The sequence below is a fragment of the Oncorhynchus kisutch genome, linkage group LG20, assembly GCF_002021735.2.
Source record: "Oncorhynchus kisutch isolate 150728-3 linkage group LG20, Okis_V2, whole genome shotgun sequence".
Classification (NCBI taxonomy): domain Eukaryota; kingdom Metazoa; phylum Chordata; class Actinopteri; order Salmoniformes; family Salmonidae; genus Oncorhynchus; species Oncorhynchus kisutch.
Window position 1 is genome coordinate 4,748,893 of NC_034193.2, and position 20,580 is coordinate 4,769,472.

At 41.6% G+C, this 20,580-nt stretch overlaps 1 protein-coding gene across 1 annotated transcript; it reads right to left on the reverse strand.

The window, feature by feature from the left end:
* Positions 1 to 2,951: 2,951 nt before the first annotated feature.
* On the reverse strand, positions 2,952 to 13,312 carry LOC109884264 (microfibril-associated glycoprotein 4). Its single transcript, XM_020476253.2, has 6 exons — positions 13,109 to 13,312; positions 11,926 to 11,963; positions 11,593 to 11,784; positions 7,254 to 7,350; positions 6,946 to 7,113; positions 2,952 to 6,490 (listed from the first exon to the last, which is right to left on the reverse strand). The coding sequence occupies exons 1-6, from the start codon at positions 13,179 to 13,181 to the stop codon at positions 6,240 to 6,242; spliced, it is 819 nt and encodes a 272-aa protein (XP_020331842.1). The 5' UTR covers positions 13,182 to 13,312; the 3' UTR covers positions 2,952 to 6,239.
* Between the last annotated feature and the right edge of the window lie 7,268 nt (positions 13,313 to 20,580).

The following is a 20,580-nucleotide window of genomic DNA, read 5'->3' on the forward strand; positions in this document are numbered from 1 at the left end:
AGAACTGGAAGGAGAGGCGGCCAAAGAAAGAACTGGTTTTGGGGGTGACCAGAGAGATATACCTGCTGGAGCGCGTGCTACAGGTGGGTGTTGCTATGGTGACCAGAGAGATCAGTACAACAACACCCTCACTCATGGACCACAAAACAACTGTAACAACACATCCTCTAAAATTCTGTTTCTATTGGTTCAACCTGTGGATCAGCAACACATCCTGTAAAATACTGTTTCTATTGGTTCAACCTGTGGATCAGCAACACATCCTGTAAAATACTGTTTCTATTGGTTCAACCTGTGGATCAGCAACACATCCTGTAAAATACTGTTTCAACACAGCACACATTCAATATCTACAAATCATTTGAGATACCCAATTTTTAAAAATTTTATACCAGTAATAGTGATAATGTTAAGAATAACGCTTCACATTTCATAATTAATTATAAGACAGTAAGTAGCTAAGTATCAAAATATATATTATATCCTAATTGAGAATCATCTTTTACAGGTGAGCTCTAATTGACATGTAGGACTTTGCAGCACTTTGCAGCACTTTGTGGCGCTTTTCAGTAAAAACAATCATGCGCTCTAGGTCAATGTTCTTCAACTTTGCCCTCCTCACTGTGTCACAGCAAGAACAGGTAAACTATCGACATAGAGTTGAGATCTCGTCAAAGAAGGGAAAATAAACCATATGGAAAGTATGTTGTAGGTTAATTGAGAATTGTTACATTTGCCAGAGAAAACAGCAACCCTTGCACAGCACCACCTCTCTCTAGAACTCTATTGTGCTGGCTCTCTCTAGAACTCTATTGTGCTGGCTCTCTCTAGAACTCTATTGTGCTGGCTCTCTCTAGAACTCTATTGTGCTGGCTCTCCCTAGAACTCTATTGTGCTGGCTCTCTCTAGAACTCTATTGTGCTGGCTCTCTCTAGAACTCTATTGTGCTGGCTCCTTCTAGAACTCTATTGTGCTGGCTCTCTCTAGAACTCTATTGTGCTGGCTCCTTCTAGAACTCTATTGTGCTGGCTCTCTCTAGAACTCTATTGTGCTGGCTCTCTCTAGAACTCTATTGTGCTGGCTCCTTCTAGAAGTCTATTGTGCTGGCTCCTTCTAGAACTCTATTGTGCTGGCTCTCTCTAGAACTCTATTGTGCTGGCTCTCTCTAGAACTCTATTGTGCTGGCTCCTTCTAGAACTCTATTGTGCTGGCTCTCTCTAGAACTCTATTGTGCTGGCTCTCTCTAGAACTCTATTGTGCTGGCTCTCTCTAGAACTCTACTGTGCTGGCTCTCTCTAGAACTCTATTGTGCTGGCTCTCTCTAGAAGTCTATTGTGCTGGCTCTCTCTAGAACTCTATTGTGCTGGCTCTCTCTAGAACTCTATTGTGCTGGCTCTCTCTAGAACTCTATTGTGCTGGCTCTCTCTAGAACTCTATTGTGCTGGCTCTCTCTAGAACCCTATTGTGCTGGCCTGTCTGGTGATGCTTGAAGGGTTTGGGCTAACACTAACCCCTTTATGTTATGTTGTGCCTGCTCGCCTGGTGATGCTTGAATACTGTTTTGTTCCAAGATAAATAAACAAAGAATTGAATGCCATTTCTGATCAAGAGGAATTAGGTTCAAACTCTGTGTAGTTCTAATACTATTAACAATAGCAATAATAATAACAACGGCAATAATAATAACAATAATGTTATAGCCCCATCTAGTGGTAGGATATTGCTATTGCAGTGACAATTATTATCGCGTCTCCAATTTCTGCTTGACAACCCTTGATCGATTTACAGTAGCAAGTCTTTGATCAAGAATAGGCTACTGTACTGTTCTGGTCCATCTAAAAGCTTGGCTTACCATTGTTAGTGGTTTAATATGCAATATCAACAAACACCAATAACTTTCATGTAAATGTATATGAATATGTATGTGTCTTGACCGTTGACCACATCCCTTCCTCATCCTCTCCGAATTAACTTGAACTTTTGTAATTCCCTATTTCTTCTAAAATATGTTGGAGAAATAAACAAATATTCCACACATTGTTATTTGATTTTCAAACTTCAGTTTGAAATGTCAAAACATTACAAATCGAACCTGTTTGATTGTAGGGAGGGTGTTCTTTTTCTATGGGTCGTTGGTAAACATAGGAAGACCCCACTGCTGAAGGAGACATAAGAAAGCCTGATTGAAAAAAACAACAACTAAATTCTGGGAAAATATTCTGTGGACCAATGAAACAAAAGTAGAGCTTTTTGGCAGATCAACACTGATTCCAGATGACCAAAAATAAGCATTTAGGCTATTGAAAAGAATCATGGGGAGGGGGGGGGGTCGCTAACGCTGTTGAGTTGTTTTGCTGCCTCTGGTACTCTGGCACGCCTCTGGCACGCCTTGAACGTGCCCAAAGCATCACAAATATCAGCCGATTATCAGGGGTTGATGGAGGTCCAATGTTCAACCCCAGTGTCCAAAAAAACAAAGTCTCCATTGAAGGTTGGAGGAGTCTTCCCAGGAGGACAACGACCTCAAACACACATCCAAAAAGCACCCTGGAATAGTTTTCAAAGAAGGACACTTGGACTGTTCTGTTCTGACCAGAACCTATGGTAAGATCTGAAAACGGCAGTTGGTGGAGGACACCCCTCAAACTTTGAAGAATTTGAAGAGGTTACCGCTGAAGAGTGGACCAAATTGACTGTAGAAAGGAAGCTCATTGCCGGCTACCAGAAGTGTTTGTCAGCAGTTACCTTGGCAACCAAGTACTAGCTCTGGGGTGGCAATAATTTAGTCCATTCGTCTTAATTTTCTAAATAAAAATAGTAAACTGAAGTTTACAAAAATACAATTGGTTCCGCAATGTCGAAACTCTAATAACAAAACAAAGTCTGGAATGTTTTTCCATTTTAAACTGATTTGAGAAGAAATAGAGAAATGATTTAAGAAAAGTGAAATGTTGACTATATACAACTTTAATCAAAATATTAAAACAATGGATGGATCATCTGTTGCAGGCTGAATATCAATGTTGTGAGGATATTGAAGTCTAATATATAAAATATTGTTTCAAGGGCTTATCAACTGGTGAAGCTTTCAGTTCGGCCACAAAAAAAATATGTTTTAATAGTGGTTGAATTACGCTGTCTGTTTGAATGGTGAGACACAGACAAATACAAATACAATGTTACTGGTCATATACACATGGTTAGCAGATGGTACTGGTCACATACACATGGTTATCAGATGGTACTGGTCACATACACATGGTTATCAGATGGTACTGGTCACATACACATGGTTATCAGATGGTACTGGTCACATACACATGGTTATCAGATGTTACTGGTCATATACACATGGTTATCAGATGTTACTGGTCATATACACATGGTTATCAGATGTTACTGGTCATATACACATGGTTATCAGATGGTACTGGTCACATACACATGGTTATCAGATGTTACTGGTCATATACACATGGTTATCAGATGTTACTGGTCATATACACATGGTTATCAGATGTTACTGGTCATATACACATGGTTATCAGATGTTACTGGTCATATACACAAGGTTATCAGATGGTACTGGTCATATACACATGGTTATCAGATGTTACTGGTCATATACACATGGTTATCAGATGTTACTGGTCATATACACATGGTTATCAGATGTTACTGGTCATATACACATGGTTATCAGATGTTACTGGTCACATACACATGGTTATCAGATGTTACTGGTCACATACAACTGGTTAACAGATGTTACTGGTCATATACACATGGTTATCAGATGTTACTGGTCATATACACATGGTTATCAGATGTTACTGGTCACATACACATGGTTATCAGATGTTACTGGTCACATACACATGGTTAGCAGATGTTACTGGTCATATACACATGGTTATCAGATGTTACTGGTCACATACACATGGTTATCAGATGTTACTGGTCATATACACATGGTTATCAGATGTTACTGGTCATATACACATGGTTATCAGATGTTACTGGTCATATACACATGGTTATCAGATGTTACTGGTCATATACACATGGTTATCAGATGTTACTGGTCATATACACATGGTTTATCAGATATTGTGAGTGTAATGTTTATGTTTCCAGATCCAACAGTGCAGCAGTATCTAACAGGTAATATCTAACAACTCCACAACAAAACCTAAAACACACAATCTAGTAAAGGAATGGGATGAGAATATATGTCTAAAATATATGGATGAGCAGTGACTGGGTTAGGGTAGGAAACAGACAGTTGGTTAGGGTAGGAAACAGACAGTGGGTTAGGGTAGGAAACAGAGAGACCGTGGGTTAGGGTAGGAAACAGACAGTGGGTTAGGGTAGGAAACAGACAGACCGTGGGTTAGGGTAGGAAACAGAGAGACCGTGGGTTAGGGTAGGAAACAGAGAGACCGTGGGTTAGGGTAGGAAACAGACAGTTGGTTAGGGTAGGAAACAGACAGACCATGGGTTAGGGTAGGAAACAGAGAGACAGTGGGTTAGGGTAGGAAACAGAGAGTTGGTTAGAGTAGGAAACAGAGAGACTGTGGGGTAGGGTAGGAAACAGAGAGACAGTAGGTTAGTGTATGAAACAGACAGACCGTGGGTTAGGGTAGGAAACAGACAGTGGGTTAGGGTAGGAAACAGAGAGACAGTGGGTTAGGGTAGGAAACAGAGAGACAGTGGGTTAGGGTATGAAACAGAGAGACAGTGGGTTAGGGTAGGAAACAGACAGTGAATTAGAGTATGAAACAGAGAGACAATGGGTTAGGGTAGGAAACAGACAGTGAATTAGAGTATGAAACAGAGAGACAATGGGTTAGGGTAGGAAACAGAGAGACAGTGGGTTAGGATGTGAAACAGACAGTGAATTAGAGTATGAAACAGAGAGACAATGGGTTAGGGTAGGAAACAGACAGTGAATTAGAGTATGAAACAGAGAGACAATGGGTTAGGGTAGGAAACAGAGAGACAGTGGGTTAGGGTAGGAAACAGAGAGACAGTGGGTTAGGGTAGGAAACAGAGAGACAGTGAGTTAGGGTATGAAACAGAGAGACAGTGGGTTAGGGTAGGAAACAGACAGTGGGTTAGGGTAGGAAACAGAGACAGTGGGTTAGGGTGTGAAACAGAGAGACAGTGGGTTAGGGTATGAAACAGAGAGACAGTAGGTTAGGGTATGAAACAGAGAGACCGTGGGTTAGGGTATGAAACAGAGAGACAGTGGGTTAGGGTATAAAACAGAGAGACAGTAGGTTAGGGTATGAAACAGAGAGACCGTGGGTTAGGGTAGGAAACAGAGAGACAGTGGGTTAGGGTATGAAACAGAGAGACCGTGGGTTAGGGTATGAAACAGAGAGACAGTGGGTTAGGGTATGAAACAGAGAGACAGTGGGTTAGGGTAGGAAACAGACAGTGAATTAGAGTATGAAACAGAGAGACAATGGGTTAGGGTAGGAAACAGAGAGACAGTGGGTTAGGGTAGGAAACAGAGAGACAGTGGGTTAGGGTAGGAAACAGAGAGACAGTGAGTTAGGGTATGAAACAGAGAGACAGTGGGTTAGGGTAGGAAACAGACAGTGGGTTAGGGTAAGAAACAGAGACAGTGGGTTAGGGTGTGAAACAGAGAGACAGTGGGTTAGGGTATGAAACAGAGAGACAGTAGGTTAGGGTATGAAACAGAGAGACCGTGGGTTAGGGTATGAAACAGAGAGACAGTGGGTTAGGGTATGAAACAGAGAGACAGTAGGTTAGGGTATGAAACAGAGAGACCGTGGGTTAGGGTAGGAAACAGAGAGACAGTGGGTTAGGGTATGAAACAGAGAGACCGTAGGTTAGGGTAGGAAACAGAGAGACAGTGGGTTAGGGTATGAAACAGAGAGACCGTGGGTTAGGGTATGAAACAGAGGGAGTTAGAGGATGGGTAGGAGTCACATCATCCCCACTGCAGTCAGGTTTCTGTTGCTATGGCAAAGCAGCACTTTTTAGTAGATCAGACGACGTTCTGGGTGCTGCGGCACCCACTGATACCCCCCGAAGACCCAAACACAAACTTTACTTAAAGAAATAAAGACACCCCCTCCCAGGTAAACGTAATGTGTGCAAGTGGTGGGAAAAATGTTTTGTATGGAAATCAATGTTATTAAAAATGTTGATTTAGAAATGTTGTTAGAAAATAGAGATGCTTAATTAACAGTTAAGGTGTTTCCCTTCTATCCAGTGGCTGGTCTGATCTTCATGGTCATTCTTTTCAGGGAGTATGTATAGCCTTTCCATGTTCTCCAGTTGATGCCAACACCGTAGGCAGACTCCCCCCACGCGTATATCCCATTGGGATTAGTCCAATGGCAGTTGGTGTACCAAAATCCACCGTAGTATATCTGGCCACAGTTGCTGTCATTAAGGTCCTGATCCTTATCTAACGTTGTAAATTTATGACCACTGTGTTCAGTCATGGAATCTCCTGAGGATAAGAACAGAGATTTCTGACCACTGTGATGTTATAGAATCTCCTGAGAATAAGAACAGAGATGTCTGACCACTGTGATGTCATAGAATCTCCTGAGGATAAGAACAGAGATTTCTGACCACTGTGATGTCATAGAATCTCCTGAGGATAAGAACAGAGATGTCTGACCACTGTGATGTCATAGAATCTCATGAGGATAAGAACAGAGATTTCTGACCACTGTGATGTCATAGAATCTCCTGAGGATAAGAACAAAGTACACAGCCCAGCAACACAAGGAAAGCAACACTTGATAACCTAATGATAATACTTCCACTGGCAAATCTTCAGTTGTGAACCCTTAAGGACTGTTTTTCTTCAGAATTTGTTTCTGGTACTATTGTCTGGTGCTATATTCTTGGAACTTTTTCTTAGAATTGTTTTTATGGACAATATAAGTTGTCACCCACCTGCTCCTCCATCTTGGAATGAACCCAGCTTTAGCGTGTACCCTTCAGCTTCTGGTCCAACAGAGAAGGTGGAGTACTGAGCATAGACCTTATTCCCCTCAAAGTCCTCCATGTCCACCCTCAGCTCATAGGTATTTTTCATAGTCAGGAGATACATCGTCTCCAGTCCTGGAGAATAGCACACCGTGTTGTTGGAATACAACGACAAATGAACTTACACGCATTAGGACAAACAGGATGAGCTCATTTGCTGAACAGGGTTCTAAGAGGAGAATGTTCTGGAGGCTAGACATTTAATCAGTTCTTACCCAGCCAGTACTCTCCGGCTGCGCTCCCAAACCCACTCTTGTACTCATTCCACTTCCTGTGGAAGTTCACTGATCCATCCTGTCTGTTCTGAATCACCTGATTAAGAGAGAGATATTGTTTAATTTATTGACTGGAAAACAGTTCTTATGTGTAAAAAAGGAAGAAGAGAACACGTGAACAACACTGTGGTCTGGTCTATGTCCTGGTTCAACTACACTGTGTCTATGTCCTGGTTCAACTACACTGTGTCTATGTCCTGGTTCAACTACACTGTGGGATATGACTTGGGACTTAACCTCATGTGGGATATGACTTGGGACTCAACCTCACGTGGGATATGACTTGGGACTCAACCTCACTTGGGATATGATTTGGGACTCAACCTCATGTGGGATATGACTTGGGACTCAACCTCACTTCGGATATGATTTGGGACTCAACCCCATGTGGGATATGACTTGGGACTCATCCTCATGTGGGATATGACTTGGGACTCAACCTCATGTGGGATATGACTTGGGACACAACCTCATGTGGGATATGACTTGGGACTCAACCTCATGTGGGATATGACTTGGGACACAACCTCATGTGGGATATGACTTGGGACACAACCTCATGTGGGATATGACTTGGGACTCATCCTCATGTGGGATATGACTTGGGACTCAACCTCATGTGGGATATGACTTGGGACTCAACCTCATGTGGGATATGACTTGGGACTCAACCTCATGTGGGATATGACTTGGGACTCAACCCCATGTGGGATATGACTTGGGACTCATCCTCATGTGGGATATGACTTTGGACTCAACCTCATGTGGGATATGACTTGGGACTCATCCTCATGTGGGATATGACTTGGGACTCATCCTCATGTGGGATATGACTTGGGACACAACCTCATGTGGGATATGACTTGGGACTCAACCTCATGTGGGATATGACTTGGGACTCAACCTCATGTGGGATATGACTTGGGACTCAACCCCATGTGGGATATGACTTGGGACTCATCCTCATGTGGGATATGACTTTGGACTCAACCTCATGTGGGATATGACTTGGAACTCATCCTCATGTGGGATATGACTTGGGACTCAACCTCATGTGGGATATGACTTGGGACTCAACCCCATGTGGGATATGACTTGGGACTCATCCTCATGTGGGATATGACTTTGGACTCAACCTCATGTGGGATATGACTTGGGACTCATCCTCATGTGGGATATGACTTGGGACTCATCCTCATGTGGGATATGACTTGGGACACAACCTCATGTGGGATATGACTTGGGACTCAACCTCATGTGGGATATGACTTGGGACTCAACCTCATGTGGGATATGACTTGGGACTCAACCTCATGTGGGATATGACTTGGGACTCAACCCCATGTGGGATATGACTTGGGACTCATCCTCATGTGGGATATGACTTTGGACTCAACCTCATGTGGGATATGACTTGGGACTCAACCTCATGTGGGATATGACTTGGGACTCAACCCCATGTGGGATATGACTTGGGACTCATCCTCAGGTGGGATATGACTTTGGACTCAACCTCATGTGGGATATGACTTGGGACTCATCCTCATGTGGGATATGACTTGGGACTCAACCTCATGTGGGATATGACTTGGGACTCATCCTCAGGTGGGATATGACTTTGGACTCAACCTCATGTGGGATATGACTTGGGACTCAACCTCACGTGGGATATGACTTGGGACTCAACCTCACGTGGGATATGACTTGGGACTCAACCTCACGTGGGATATGAACTCATAACCTCTTGGCTGCCAGTGACCTGAGTTTCCTGCTACACCACCAGGTGTGTTAATGGTAGCGATTGGCCACAGTCTTTTTTTACCAAGAACACATTTATGAACTTTGTTAAAAGTTGCAGTAAAAACACAGTAAATATACAACATCTTACTGTATTTTTTTTCTGTATCTGAATGAATATAAAATGACAGTATGCTGCTGTATTCTGATTACAGTACATGCTTGTAAATGATGACAATGCGTTTTTAACCTCATAGTCATTGTATCATTTCCAATCCAAAGTGCTGGAGTACAAAGCCAAAACAACAAACAATGTGTCCCAATACTTTTGGAGCTCACTGTATATGACTATGGCCAGTGACAGTGTGTTCTGAAAGACTCACATTATGGTCTTGTGTCGTTTGAGAACCGTTGTCAGAGGGTCTCAGTTCTCTCGTCAGGGACCCCCCGAGCTATCCCAGAGGGTCTCAGTTCTCTCCTCAGGGACCCACCAGCTATCCCAGAGGGTCTCAGTTCTCTCGTCAGGGACCCCCCGAGCTATCCCAGAGGGTCTCAGTTCTCTCCTCAGGGACCCACCAGCTATCCCAGAGGGTCTCAGTTCTCTCCTCAGGGACCCACAGCTATCCCAGAGGGTCTCAGTTCTCTCCTCAGGGACCCCCCAGCTATCCCAGAGGGTCTCAGTTCTCTCCTCAGGGACCCCCCAGCTATCCCAGAGGGTCTCAGTTCTCTCCTCAGGAACCCCCCAGCTATCCCAGAGGGTCTCAGTTCTCTCCTCAGTGACCCCCCAGCTATCCCAGAGGGTCTCAGTTCTCTCCTCAGGGACCCCCCAGCTATCCCAGAGGGTCTCAGTTCTCTCCTCAGGAACCCCCCAGCTATCCCAGAGGGTCTCAGTTCTCTCCTCAGTGACCCCCCAGCTATCCCAGAGGGTCTCAGTTCTCTCCTCAGGGACCCCCCAGCTATCCCAAAGGGTCTCAGTTCTCTCCTCAGGGACCCACCAGCTGTTCCAGTCAAGTTATTACCTCATAACCCTCCAGAGCTCCCACACTTAATACAAATAGTCAATAATACCCCTGATCTACCCCTAAAAAAATCTAATAAATACGTAAACAACAGCAAACATACAAATACTGAGTAAAGAAGAGTCTGAATATTTATGTAAATATAATATTTCTGTTATTATTTGTAATAAATTAGCAATGTAAAAAAAAAGTTAAAAATAAATAAATATGTTTTTGCTTTGTCATTATGGGGTAGATTGATAAGGAATAAAAAAATATATATTTAATTCGTTTTTTGAATAAAGTAACCGAACAAAACAATGTCAATGGGTCTGAATACTTTGCGAAGGCACTGTATATCAACACACTCCCAACAATAAGGGTACTGTTAGGGTTGTTCCCATTTGAAATGTAGATGGATGGTGATGTACTGGCGGAGGACTCCTTGAGCACTGCTATTTACCTCAGTGCAGAAATGTATTATTGCCATTAAATCTGTGGACCAACCTTTGTCAAACCCGCAGATCTACCCTGCATAGCAAGACATTCAGGTCACTGCCAACCAAGAGGTTATGAGTCCAAACCCAGGTGAGGTTGAGTCCCAAGTGTGCCTACAGTAAATAATTGTATTACATTTTACTGTAATAATTATCCTGTAAAATTTACAGAATTTACAGACTACTGAGTTGCTGTACAATTACAGTAAAATTATATTAAATATTACATTTCTACTGGGCAAAAATATATACGCAACATGCAACAATTTCAAACATGTTACCTAGTTACAGTTCATATAAGGAAATCAGTCAATTGAAATAAATTCATTAGGTCCTAATCTATGGATTTAACATGACTGGGAATACAGATATGCATCTGTTGGTCACAAATACCTTAAAAAAAATGGGCCTCAGGATCTCATCACTGTGTCTCTATGCATTCAAATCGCCATCGCCAAACTGCTTTCCCACGGCGCCATACACGTGTTTGTGAGGCCGTACTGCCAAATTCTCTAAAACTACATTGGAGTTGGCTTATGGTAGAGAAATTAACATTCAATTCTCTGGCAACAGCTCTGGAGGACATTCCTGCATGTCAATTGTGCGCTCCATTAAAAGTTGAGATATCTGTGGCATTGTGTTGTGTGACAAAACTGCATACACTTTACATGTTGTGTTTATATATTTTGTTCAGTGTACAAGAGTGTACTGTAATCTGAATACAGCAGCATACTGTCATTTTACAGCTATAACACCTTACATTTAGCTGTAAAAATACAGTTAGTTGTTGTATATTTACTGAACAAAAATACAGTTTAAATGCAAAAACATATTACTGTATTTTTACTGCAACTCAATAGCCAGTAACTGTAAAATGACTGGTACTTTTTTAATAGTTTGTGTCATAAATGTAAATGTAATCGTAAGTAAGTTAATTTACAGTAGAATTACTGTACAAACGTACAGCTATTGCTAACAGTGTTATTGAAAAAACACAAGTAAATACATACGTGTATTTAAAAATTGGTAGAAATATTGGATACTGACCGTCCACTTTCCTGAAAATGCACTGTCCATCGACATCTCACAGAACACCTGGACAGGTGAGGTGGATCCTGCAGGATAAATAGTGTAAACCCCATTCTGTCCAGAACCTGATTGGTACACCTCGTTACAGTCCACTGGATGCAGAGAGGACTGTACCGCCACGGGGACCAGCAGAACCAGCATCAAGCTGAACTGCACAACAGGGTAGATGGATATAACAGTTTTAATGTAAATACTGTCAAGTGATGGTTCATTAAAGATACATATTTCATATTCACATTAGTGTCTACGAATGTTTTCTGCTTATTCTAATAATGGTTTATTAACACCTACCATCATTGTTGAGATAGATGTCCGTTTTGTATAGTTTACTAAAAAGATTTGACAAAAAAAAAAGTTAATTGAATGGATGTGAAGCATATTTACAACAGTATTCTTCAGGTGAAAGCTACTATTGGTTAAATAGTTAAGGCAGAGGTTGTGCCATCGGATCAAAACACCCGTTTCCGACCCCCTAGAATGACTTTATAATAAGTCTACTGGACCGGTACCCTATATCAAATGTGCTGGTATATAACGTATTTTATAAAAAATTATTCAGGATTGGTTGGTCTCCTGCGGAACAGTTGAGCTAACGTAGGCTAATGCGATTAGCATGAGGTTGTAAGTGACAATAAAAATTCCCAGGACATAGACAAATCTGATATTGGCAGAAATCTTACATTCTTGTTAATCTAACTGCACTGTCTAATTTACAGTAGCTATTACAGTGAAATAATATCATGCTATTGTTTGAGGAGAGTGCACAGTTTTGAACATGAAAAGTTATTAATAAACAAATTAGGCATATTTGGGCAGTCTTGATACAACATTTTGAACAGAAATACAATGGTTCATTGGATCAGTGTAGAACTTTGCACATACACTGCTGCCATCTAGTGGCCAAAATCTAAATTGTCGCCTGGGCTGGAATAGGATATGCATTGGTACCATTTGAAAGGAAGCACTGAAGTTTGTGGAAATGTGAAGGGAGTGTAGGATAATATAACACAATAGATCTGGTAAAAAAGAATACAAAGAAAAAAACTAGTTATTTTGTATCGTCATCTTTGAAATGCAAGAGAAAGGCCATAATGTATTATTCCAGCCCAGGTGCAATTTAGATTTTGGCCACTAGATGACAACAGTGTATGTGCAAAGTTTTAGACTGATCCAATGAACCATTGTATCTCTGTTCAAAATGTTGTATCAAGACTGCCCAAATGTGCCTAATTTGTTTATGACAGTGGACAGTGCAGTTAAATTAACAAGAATTTAAGCTTTCTGTCCATATCAGATATGTCTATGTCCTGGGAAATGTTCTTGTTACTTACAACCTCATGCTAATCACATTAGCCTACGTTAACTCAACCGCCCTGCAGGGGAACCACCAATCACTAATCACATTAGCCTACAGTTAAGCTCACCGATCCCAAAGCAGAAAGAAAGAAGAAAATAAGTGAGTGTATGAGCTTACCTGTATGAGTGACTGAGCAGATGTCTGCCCCACGAAGATGCACACCTCTTTTATAAAGACAACCAGAGCTCATTGCAACACTCAGTACATTACCTGGTCCACACCTCTTTTAAAAAGACAACCAGAGCTCATTGCAACACTCAGTACATTACCTGGTCCACACCTCTTTTAAAAAGACAACCAGAGCTCATTGCAACACTTAGTACATTACTTTATAAAGACAACCAGAGCTCATTGCAACACTCAGTACATTACCTGGTCCACACCTCTTTTAAAAAGACAACTAATCATTCCCGGAATCACTCTTGTCTGTAAACATCCCACTGGGCACAGACGTCAGTTCAAAGTCTAGTTTGATTTACATTTGGTTGAGTTGTCAGGTTTCGTGAATTCAATATGAAATCAACCCAAAAATGTCACCCTGTCATTGGATTTAGGTTCAAAGTTGAGTGAAAAAAGACAACAATCCTCAATCGTTGATGACTTTTTGCTTTTTTACAATCAGTTTTCCACTTTGGTTCAACGTCAAAACATATAATTTTGCTTGTAGAAATTACGTGGAAACAATGTTGATTCCACCGCCCTTTCACTGGGTACAGTTACATGCACTTATTGCGACTCAGACTAATATTCCATTAAAACGTTGACATGCATCACAAGAAGAACACTTTCCCAAAATAATCCTGTTTACATGAACACATCTGAAATCAAGCTACATGATGCGACTTTGCCGAAAATCGACAATGAAAACAAAACGTTCTACCACCATGTTCTTTTTTGGGGGGGAAGTCTTTGAGATCATAGTTCGGACATATAAAAACTATTTCTAAAAATGCATCATTTCAGGTTTCTTTTCAGGAACTCACTTCACTTTCGATCAAAAGAGGGAAGCTTGCGCTGCTGATGCAAGCACCAGGTATTTTAATCAGCATGTGTTTACTTTGATTATGGCGTTACGCCAAATAAGATAAGCAGAGTAAGTTGTTTGCATGACTAATGCCAGGCTCGGCCTACCAGCCATAATCAGTTTAATATCCTATTATTAGTGTGCCTTTAAACATACTCAATCTGGGTCAACTAGTCAAAAATCCCAGTAGACAATGATAACAGATAGTTACAGATAGTTTTTCCATATAGTCCAGGCGATATGTGAAAATTATGTTCCCTAAACTTGGTACACATGGCGGCGCTGTGTAAGCAATCAACTCCTGGGCGTCAAACTACGGTGGCTGTTTGAACATGTAGAACCGTCTGTAATTAAATAGAAAGTGTTGGCTGATTTTCTGGTCAGATAGGAGAAACCACCGCAGTTTTCAACCGTTTCGTCTTTGTGGTGTTAAAGGTTTTAAAGGAACAGATACCAACTATGATCTGACTTTCCTAAAAAAAAACTAAATGAAAACATTATCACTTGCAGACATAATGCAGACACTGAGAAAAATATTCGGACTCTTCACCTGTACAACTTGATATACAGTTGAAGTAGGAAGTTTACATACACCTTAGTCAAATACATTTAAACTCAGTTTTTTTACAATTCCTGACATTTCATCCTAGTAAAAATTCCCCATCTTTGGTCAGTTAGGAACACCACTTTATTTTAAGAATGTGAAATGTCAGAATAATAGTTGAGAGAATGATTTATTTCAGCTTATATTTCTTTCATCACATTCCCAGTGGGTCAGAAGTTTACATACTCTCAATTAGTATTTGGTAGAGTTGTTGAAAAACTAGTTTTAATGACTCCAACCTAAGTGTATGTAAACTTCCAACTTCAACTGCAGGTAATTCTGGCAAACAGCCAATGATATTCATATGTGACTGTTTAAAAGGTTCCCTATAGGCCCGGAGTTTCACAACGCTCTAAAGCACTGCATCTCAGTGCAAGAGGTGTCACTACAGTCCCTGATTCAAATCCAGGCTGTATCACATCTGGACGTGATTGGGAATCCCATCGGGTGTTGCACAATTGGCCCAGCGTCGTCCAGGTTTGGCCGGGGTAGGCCGTCATTGTAAATAAGAGATTGTTCATCACTGACTAGTTAAAAAAAGGTATTTTTTTTTTTTTAAGGTAGTATACTAGCAGACTTGTTTAATTTCTCCTAGGTGCCAGCTGAACTGAAGCATGCTGAAACCTTGACAGGCCCTTCACAACAAAACGTAAAAATAAAAATATTAGTACATGATGAGTAATGATATACAAGTACCAGTCAATGTGCAGGGGTACGAGGTAATAACATGGATATATACAGGGGGTACGAGGTAATAACATGGATATATACAGGGGGTACGAGGTAATAACATGGATATATACAGGGGGTACGAGGTAATAACATGGATATATACAGGGGGTACGAGGTAATAACATGGATATATACAGGGGTACGAGGTAATAACATGGATATATACAGGGGTACGAGGTAATAACATGGATATATACAGGGGTACGAGGTAATAACATGGCTATATACAGGGGTACGAGGTAATAACATGGATATATACAGGGGTACGAGGTAATAACATGGCTATATACAGGGGGTACGAGGTAATAACATGGCTATATACAGGGGGTACGAGGTAATAACATGGATATATACAGGGGGTACGAGGTAATAACATGGATATATACAGGGGGTACGAGGTAATAACATGGATATATACAGGGGGTACGAGGTAATAACATGGATATATACAGGGGTACGAGGTAATAACATGGATATATACAGGGGGTACGAGGTAATAACATGGATATATACAGGGGGTACGAGGTAATAACATGGATATATACAGGGGTACGAGGTAATAACATGGATATATACAGGGGGTACAAGGTAATAACATGGATATATACAGGGGTACGAGGTAATAACATGGATATATACAGGGGTACGAGGTAATAACATGGATATATACAGGGGTACGAGGTAATAACATGGATATATACAGGGGGTACGAGGTAATAACATGGATATATACAGGGGGTACGAGGTAATAACATGGATATATACAGGGGGTACCAGGTAATAACATGGCTATATACAGGGAGTACCAGGTAATAACATGGTTATATACAGGGGGTACGAGGTAATAACATGGCTATATACAGGAAGTACCAGGGAATAACATGGCTATATACAGGAAGTACCAGGTAATAGCATGGCTATATATAGGGAGTACCAGGTAATAACATGGCTATATACAGGGGTACGAGGTAATAACATGGCTATATACAGGAAGTACCAGGTAATAACATGGCTATATACAGGAAGTACCAGGTAATAACAGGTCTATATACAGGGAGTACCAGGTAATAACATGGCTATATACAGGGAGTACCAGGTAATAACATGGCTATATACAGGAAGTACCAGGGAATAACATGGCTATATACAGGAAGTACCAGGTAATAACATGGCTATATACAGGAAGTACCAGGGAATAACATGGCTATATACAGGAAGTACCAGGTAATAACATGGCTATATACAGGAAGTACCAGGGAATAACATGGCTATATACAGGGAGTTCCAGGTAATGACATGGCTATATACAGGAAGTACCAGGTAATAACATGGCTATATACAGGAAGTACCAGGTAATAACATGGCTATATACAGGGAGTACCAGGGAATAACATGGCTATATACAGGGAGTACCAGGTAATAGCATGGTTATATACAGGGAGTACCAGTAGCGAATCAATGTGCAGGGGTACGAGGTAGTAACATGGCTATATACAGGAAGTACCAGTAGCGAATCAATGTGCAGGTGTACGAGGTAGTAACATGGCTATATACAGGAAGTACCAGTAGCGAATCAATGTGCAGGGGTACGAGGTAGTAACATGGCTATATACAGGAAGTACCAGTAGCGAATCAATGTGCAGGGGTACGAGGTAGTAACATGGCTATATACAGGGAGTACCAGGGAATAACATGGCTATATACAGGGAGTACCAGGTAATAGCATGGTTATATACAGGGAGTACCAGTAGCGAATCAATGTGCAGGGGTACGAGGTAGTAACATGGCTATATACAGGAAGTACCAGTAGCGAATCAATGTGCAGGGGTACGAGGTAGTAACATGGCTATATACAGGAAGTACCAGTAGCGAATCAATGTGCAGGGGTACGAGGTAGTAACATGGCTATATACAGGAAGTACCAGTAGCGAATCAATGTGCAGGGGTACGTGGTAGTAACATGGCTATATACAGGAAGTACCAGTAGCGAATCAATGTGCAGGGGTACGAGGTAGTAACATGGCTATATACAGGAAGTACCAGTAGCGAATCAATGTGCAGGGGTACGAGGTAGTAACATGGCTATATACAGGGAGTACCAGTAGCGAATCAATGTGCAGGGGTACGAGGTAGTAACATGGCTATATACAGGAAGTACCAGTAGCGAATCAATGTGCAGGGGTACGAGGTAGTAACATGGCTATATACCGGAAGTACCAGTAGCGAATCAATGTGCAGGGGTACGAGGTAGTAACATGGCTATATACAGGAAGTACCAGTAGCGAATCAATGTGCAGGGGTACGAGGTAGTAACATGGCTATATACAGGAAGTACCAGTAGCGAATCAATGTGCAGGGGTACGAGGTAGTAACATGGCTATATACAGGAAGTACCAGTAGCGAATCAATGTGCAGGGGTACGACTTAATTGACGAAGATATGTACAAGAATAATGTTACAGATGTTAAACAGTAGGCCAATTAGTCAATTAGTCAATTAGTCAATTAGTCAATTAGTAAGAGCAGAGAGCTGTCAAAAAGGAGAATCATCCTTCTTGAAGGTGGGTATAGTCGGCCAGTAACACTTTACACCAAGTTACCGAGTAGCTGTGTCGCCTAGGCGAAGGTGTATATCTACCTAGTGGGGCCGTATCTGCATTGGACTTTGTGGTTCACTATGAACAGACGAATACACAGGAAGTTGAAACTGGTCCTATCTGGCATGTCGCCTGGTACTATCTGGTCGGCTGACTGGTCCTATCTGGTCGGCTGACAGGTCCTATCTGGTTGGCTGACTGGTCCTATCTGGTCGGCTGACTGGTCCTATCTGGTCGGCTGACAGGTCCTATCTGGTCGGCTGACTGGTCCTATCCGTCAAAATAATGAAAATTGCTGTCTGGTAGCCTCAATAAATAGACAAAGATTGACCTCTTCCCATTTTAGTTGCCCATTGTGTTTTCATATTTCGACCATGATATCTTGCTATCCAGAGTGACACCCAGCAGTTTATTCTCTTCAACTTGCTCAGTAGCCACATAATTCATATAAAGATCCAGATGAGGTTTAGGGTTGAGCGTGTGATTTGTCCCAAAAATTGTGCTTTTAGTTCATTACAGTTTTATCACCATCCTATTGCTAGTTATCCATTCTAAAACTGACTGGAGATCTGTGTTACCCATTGTATAACTGACTGGAGATCTGTGTTACCCATTCTATAACTGACTGGAGCTCTGTGTTACCCATTCTGTAACTGACTGGAGCTTGTGTTACCCATTCTATAACTGACTGGAGATCTGTGTTACCCATTCTATAACTGACTGGAGATCTGTGTTACCCATTCTATAACTGACTGGAGATCTGTGTTAAACCTATTGTTCTGCGCCAAGATATCTAACTGATTGCTTTCCTCGTGTTCGGGATGCACAGAACCACAGCACCAGATCAGGTGTTGCTGATGTGTACTTACTCAGAATCACGAGTAATGCTGGGAAAGGTAATGTCTTGTATACAGGGTTCTCAGAATGGAATGAGTTGCCTCTGCCCATAAAAACAACATCCTTTGTGGGCAACTTTAGCATACAAATATACAAACATGTTTGATGTCTTCTGTGCCCATATGAATAACCTCTATGATGTAACTGCAATGATGAGATTGATGTTCTTCTCTGTTTTTATATTGTATTATCTCAAAGTCATCCTGTGTTTAACAATGTTGGATCTTGTCTAGCCATCTGGTCTCAAGAGGACCACAATGGAAATAAGTCCCAGACTGTATTGTGTGTTATCCTCCATGATTTCAACTCACTAGAGTAGTCTAGAGTCTAATCTGATGAGTAGGGTGGTCTGTAGAGTAGTTTAGGGTCTAATCTGATGAGTAGGGTGGTCTATAGAGTAGTCTAGAGTCTAATATGATGAGTAGGGTAGTCTGTAGAGTAGTCTAGGGTCTAATATGATGAGTAGGGTGGTCTGTAGAGTAGTCTAGGGTCTAATATGAAGAGTAGGGTGGTCTTAGAGTAGTCTAGAGTCTAATATGATGAGTAGGGTGGTCTGTAGAGTAGTCTAGAGTCTAATCTGATGAGTAGGGTGGTCTGTAGAGTAGTCTAGGGTCTAATCTGATTAGTAGGGTGGTCTGTAGAGTAGTCTAGGGTCTAATCTGATGAGTAGGGTGATCTGTAGAGTAGTCTGGAGTCTAATATGATGAGTAGGGTGGTCTGTAGAGTAGTCTAGGGTCTAATATGATGAGTAGGGGTGGTCTGTAGAGTAGTCTAGGGTCTAATCTGATGAGTAGGGTGGTCTGTAGAGTAGTCTAGGGTCTAATCTGATTAGTAGGGTGGTCTGTAGAGTAGTCTAGGGTCTAATCTGATGAGTAGGGTGGTCTGTAGAGTAGTCTATGGTATAATATGATGAGTAGGGTGGTCTGTAGAGTAGTCTAGAGTCTAATATGATGAGTAGGGTGGTCTGTAGAGTAGTCTAGGGTCTAATATGATGAGTATGGTGGTCTGTAGAGTAGTCTAGAGTCTAATCTGATGAGTAGGGTGGTCTGTAGAGTAGTCTAGGGTCTAATATGATGAGTAGGGTGGTCTGTAGAGTAGTCTAGGGTCTAATCTGATGAGTAGGGTGGTCTGTAGAGTAGTCTAGGGTATAATATGATGAGTAGGGTGGTCTGTAGAGTAGTCTAGAGTCTAATCTGATGAGTAGGGTGGTCTGTAGAGTAGTTTAGGGTCTAATCTGATGAGTAGGGTGGTCTATAGAGTAGTCTAGAGTCTAATATGATGAGTAGGGTAGTCTGTAGAGTAGTCTAGGGTCTAATATGATGAGTAGGGTGGTCTGTAGAGTAGTCTAAGGTCTAATATGAAGAGTAGGGTGGTCTGTAGAGTAGTCTAGAGTCTAATATGATGAGTAGGGTGGTCTGTAGAGTAGTCTAGAGTCTAATATGATGAGTAGGGTGGTCTGTAGAGTAGTCTAGGGTCTAATCTGATTAGTAGGGTGGTCTGTAGAGTAGTCTAGGGTCTAATCTGATGAGTAGGGTGATCTGTAGAGTAGTCTGGAGTCTAATATGATGAGTAGGGTGGTCTGTAGAGTAGTCTAGGGTCTAATATGATGAGTAGGGGTGGTCTGTAGAGTAGTCTAGGGTCTAATCTGATGAGTAGGGTGGTCTGTAGAGTAGTCTAGGGTCTAATCTGATTAGTAGGGTGGTCTGTAGAGTAGTCTAGGGTCTAATCTGATGAGT

Excerpts from the sequence above, each read along its gene's own strand:
- LOC109884264 (XM_020476253.2), bottom strand. The coding sequence starts at position 13,181 with ATGAGCTCTGGTTGTCTTTATAAAAGAGGTGTGCATCTTCGTGGGGCA. Across the intron at positions 11,785-11,925 it reads CATCTATCTCAACAATGATG|TTCAGCTTGATGCTGGTTCT; the intron begins GTAGGTGTTAAT and ends CCTGTTGTGCAG. Across the intron at positions 7,351-11,592 it reads CATTTTCAGGAAAGTGGACG|GTGATTCAGAACAGACAGGA; the intron begins GTCAGTATCCAA and ends TCTCTTAATCAG.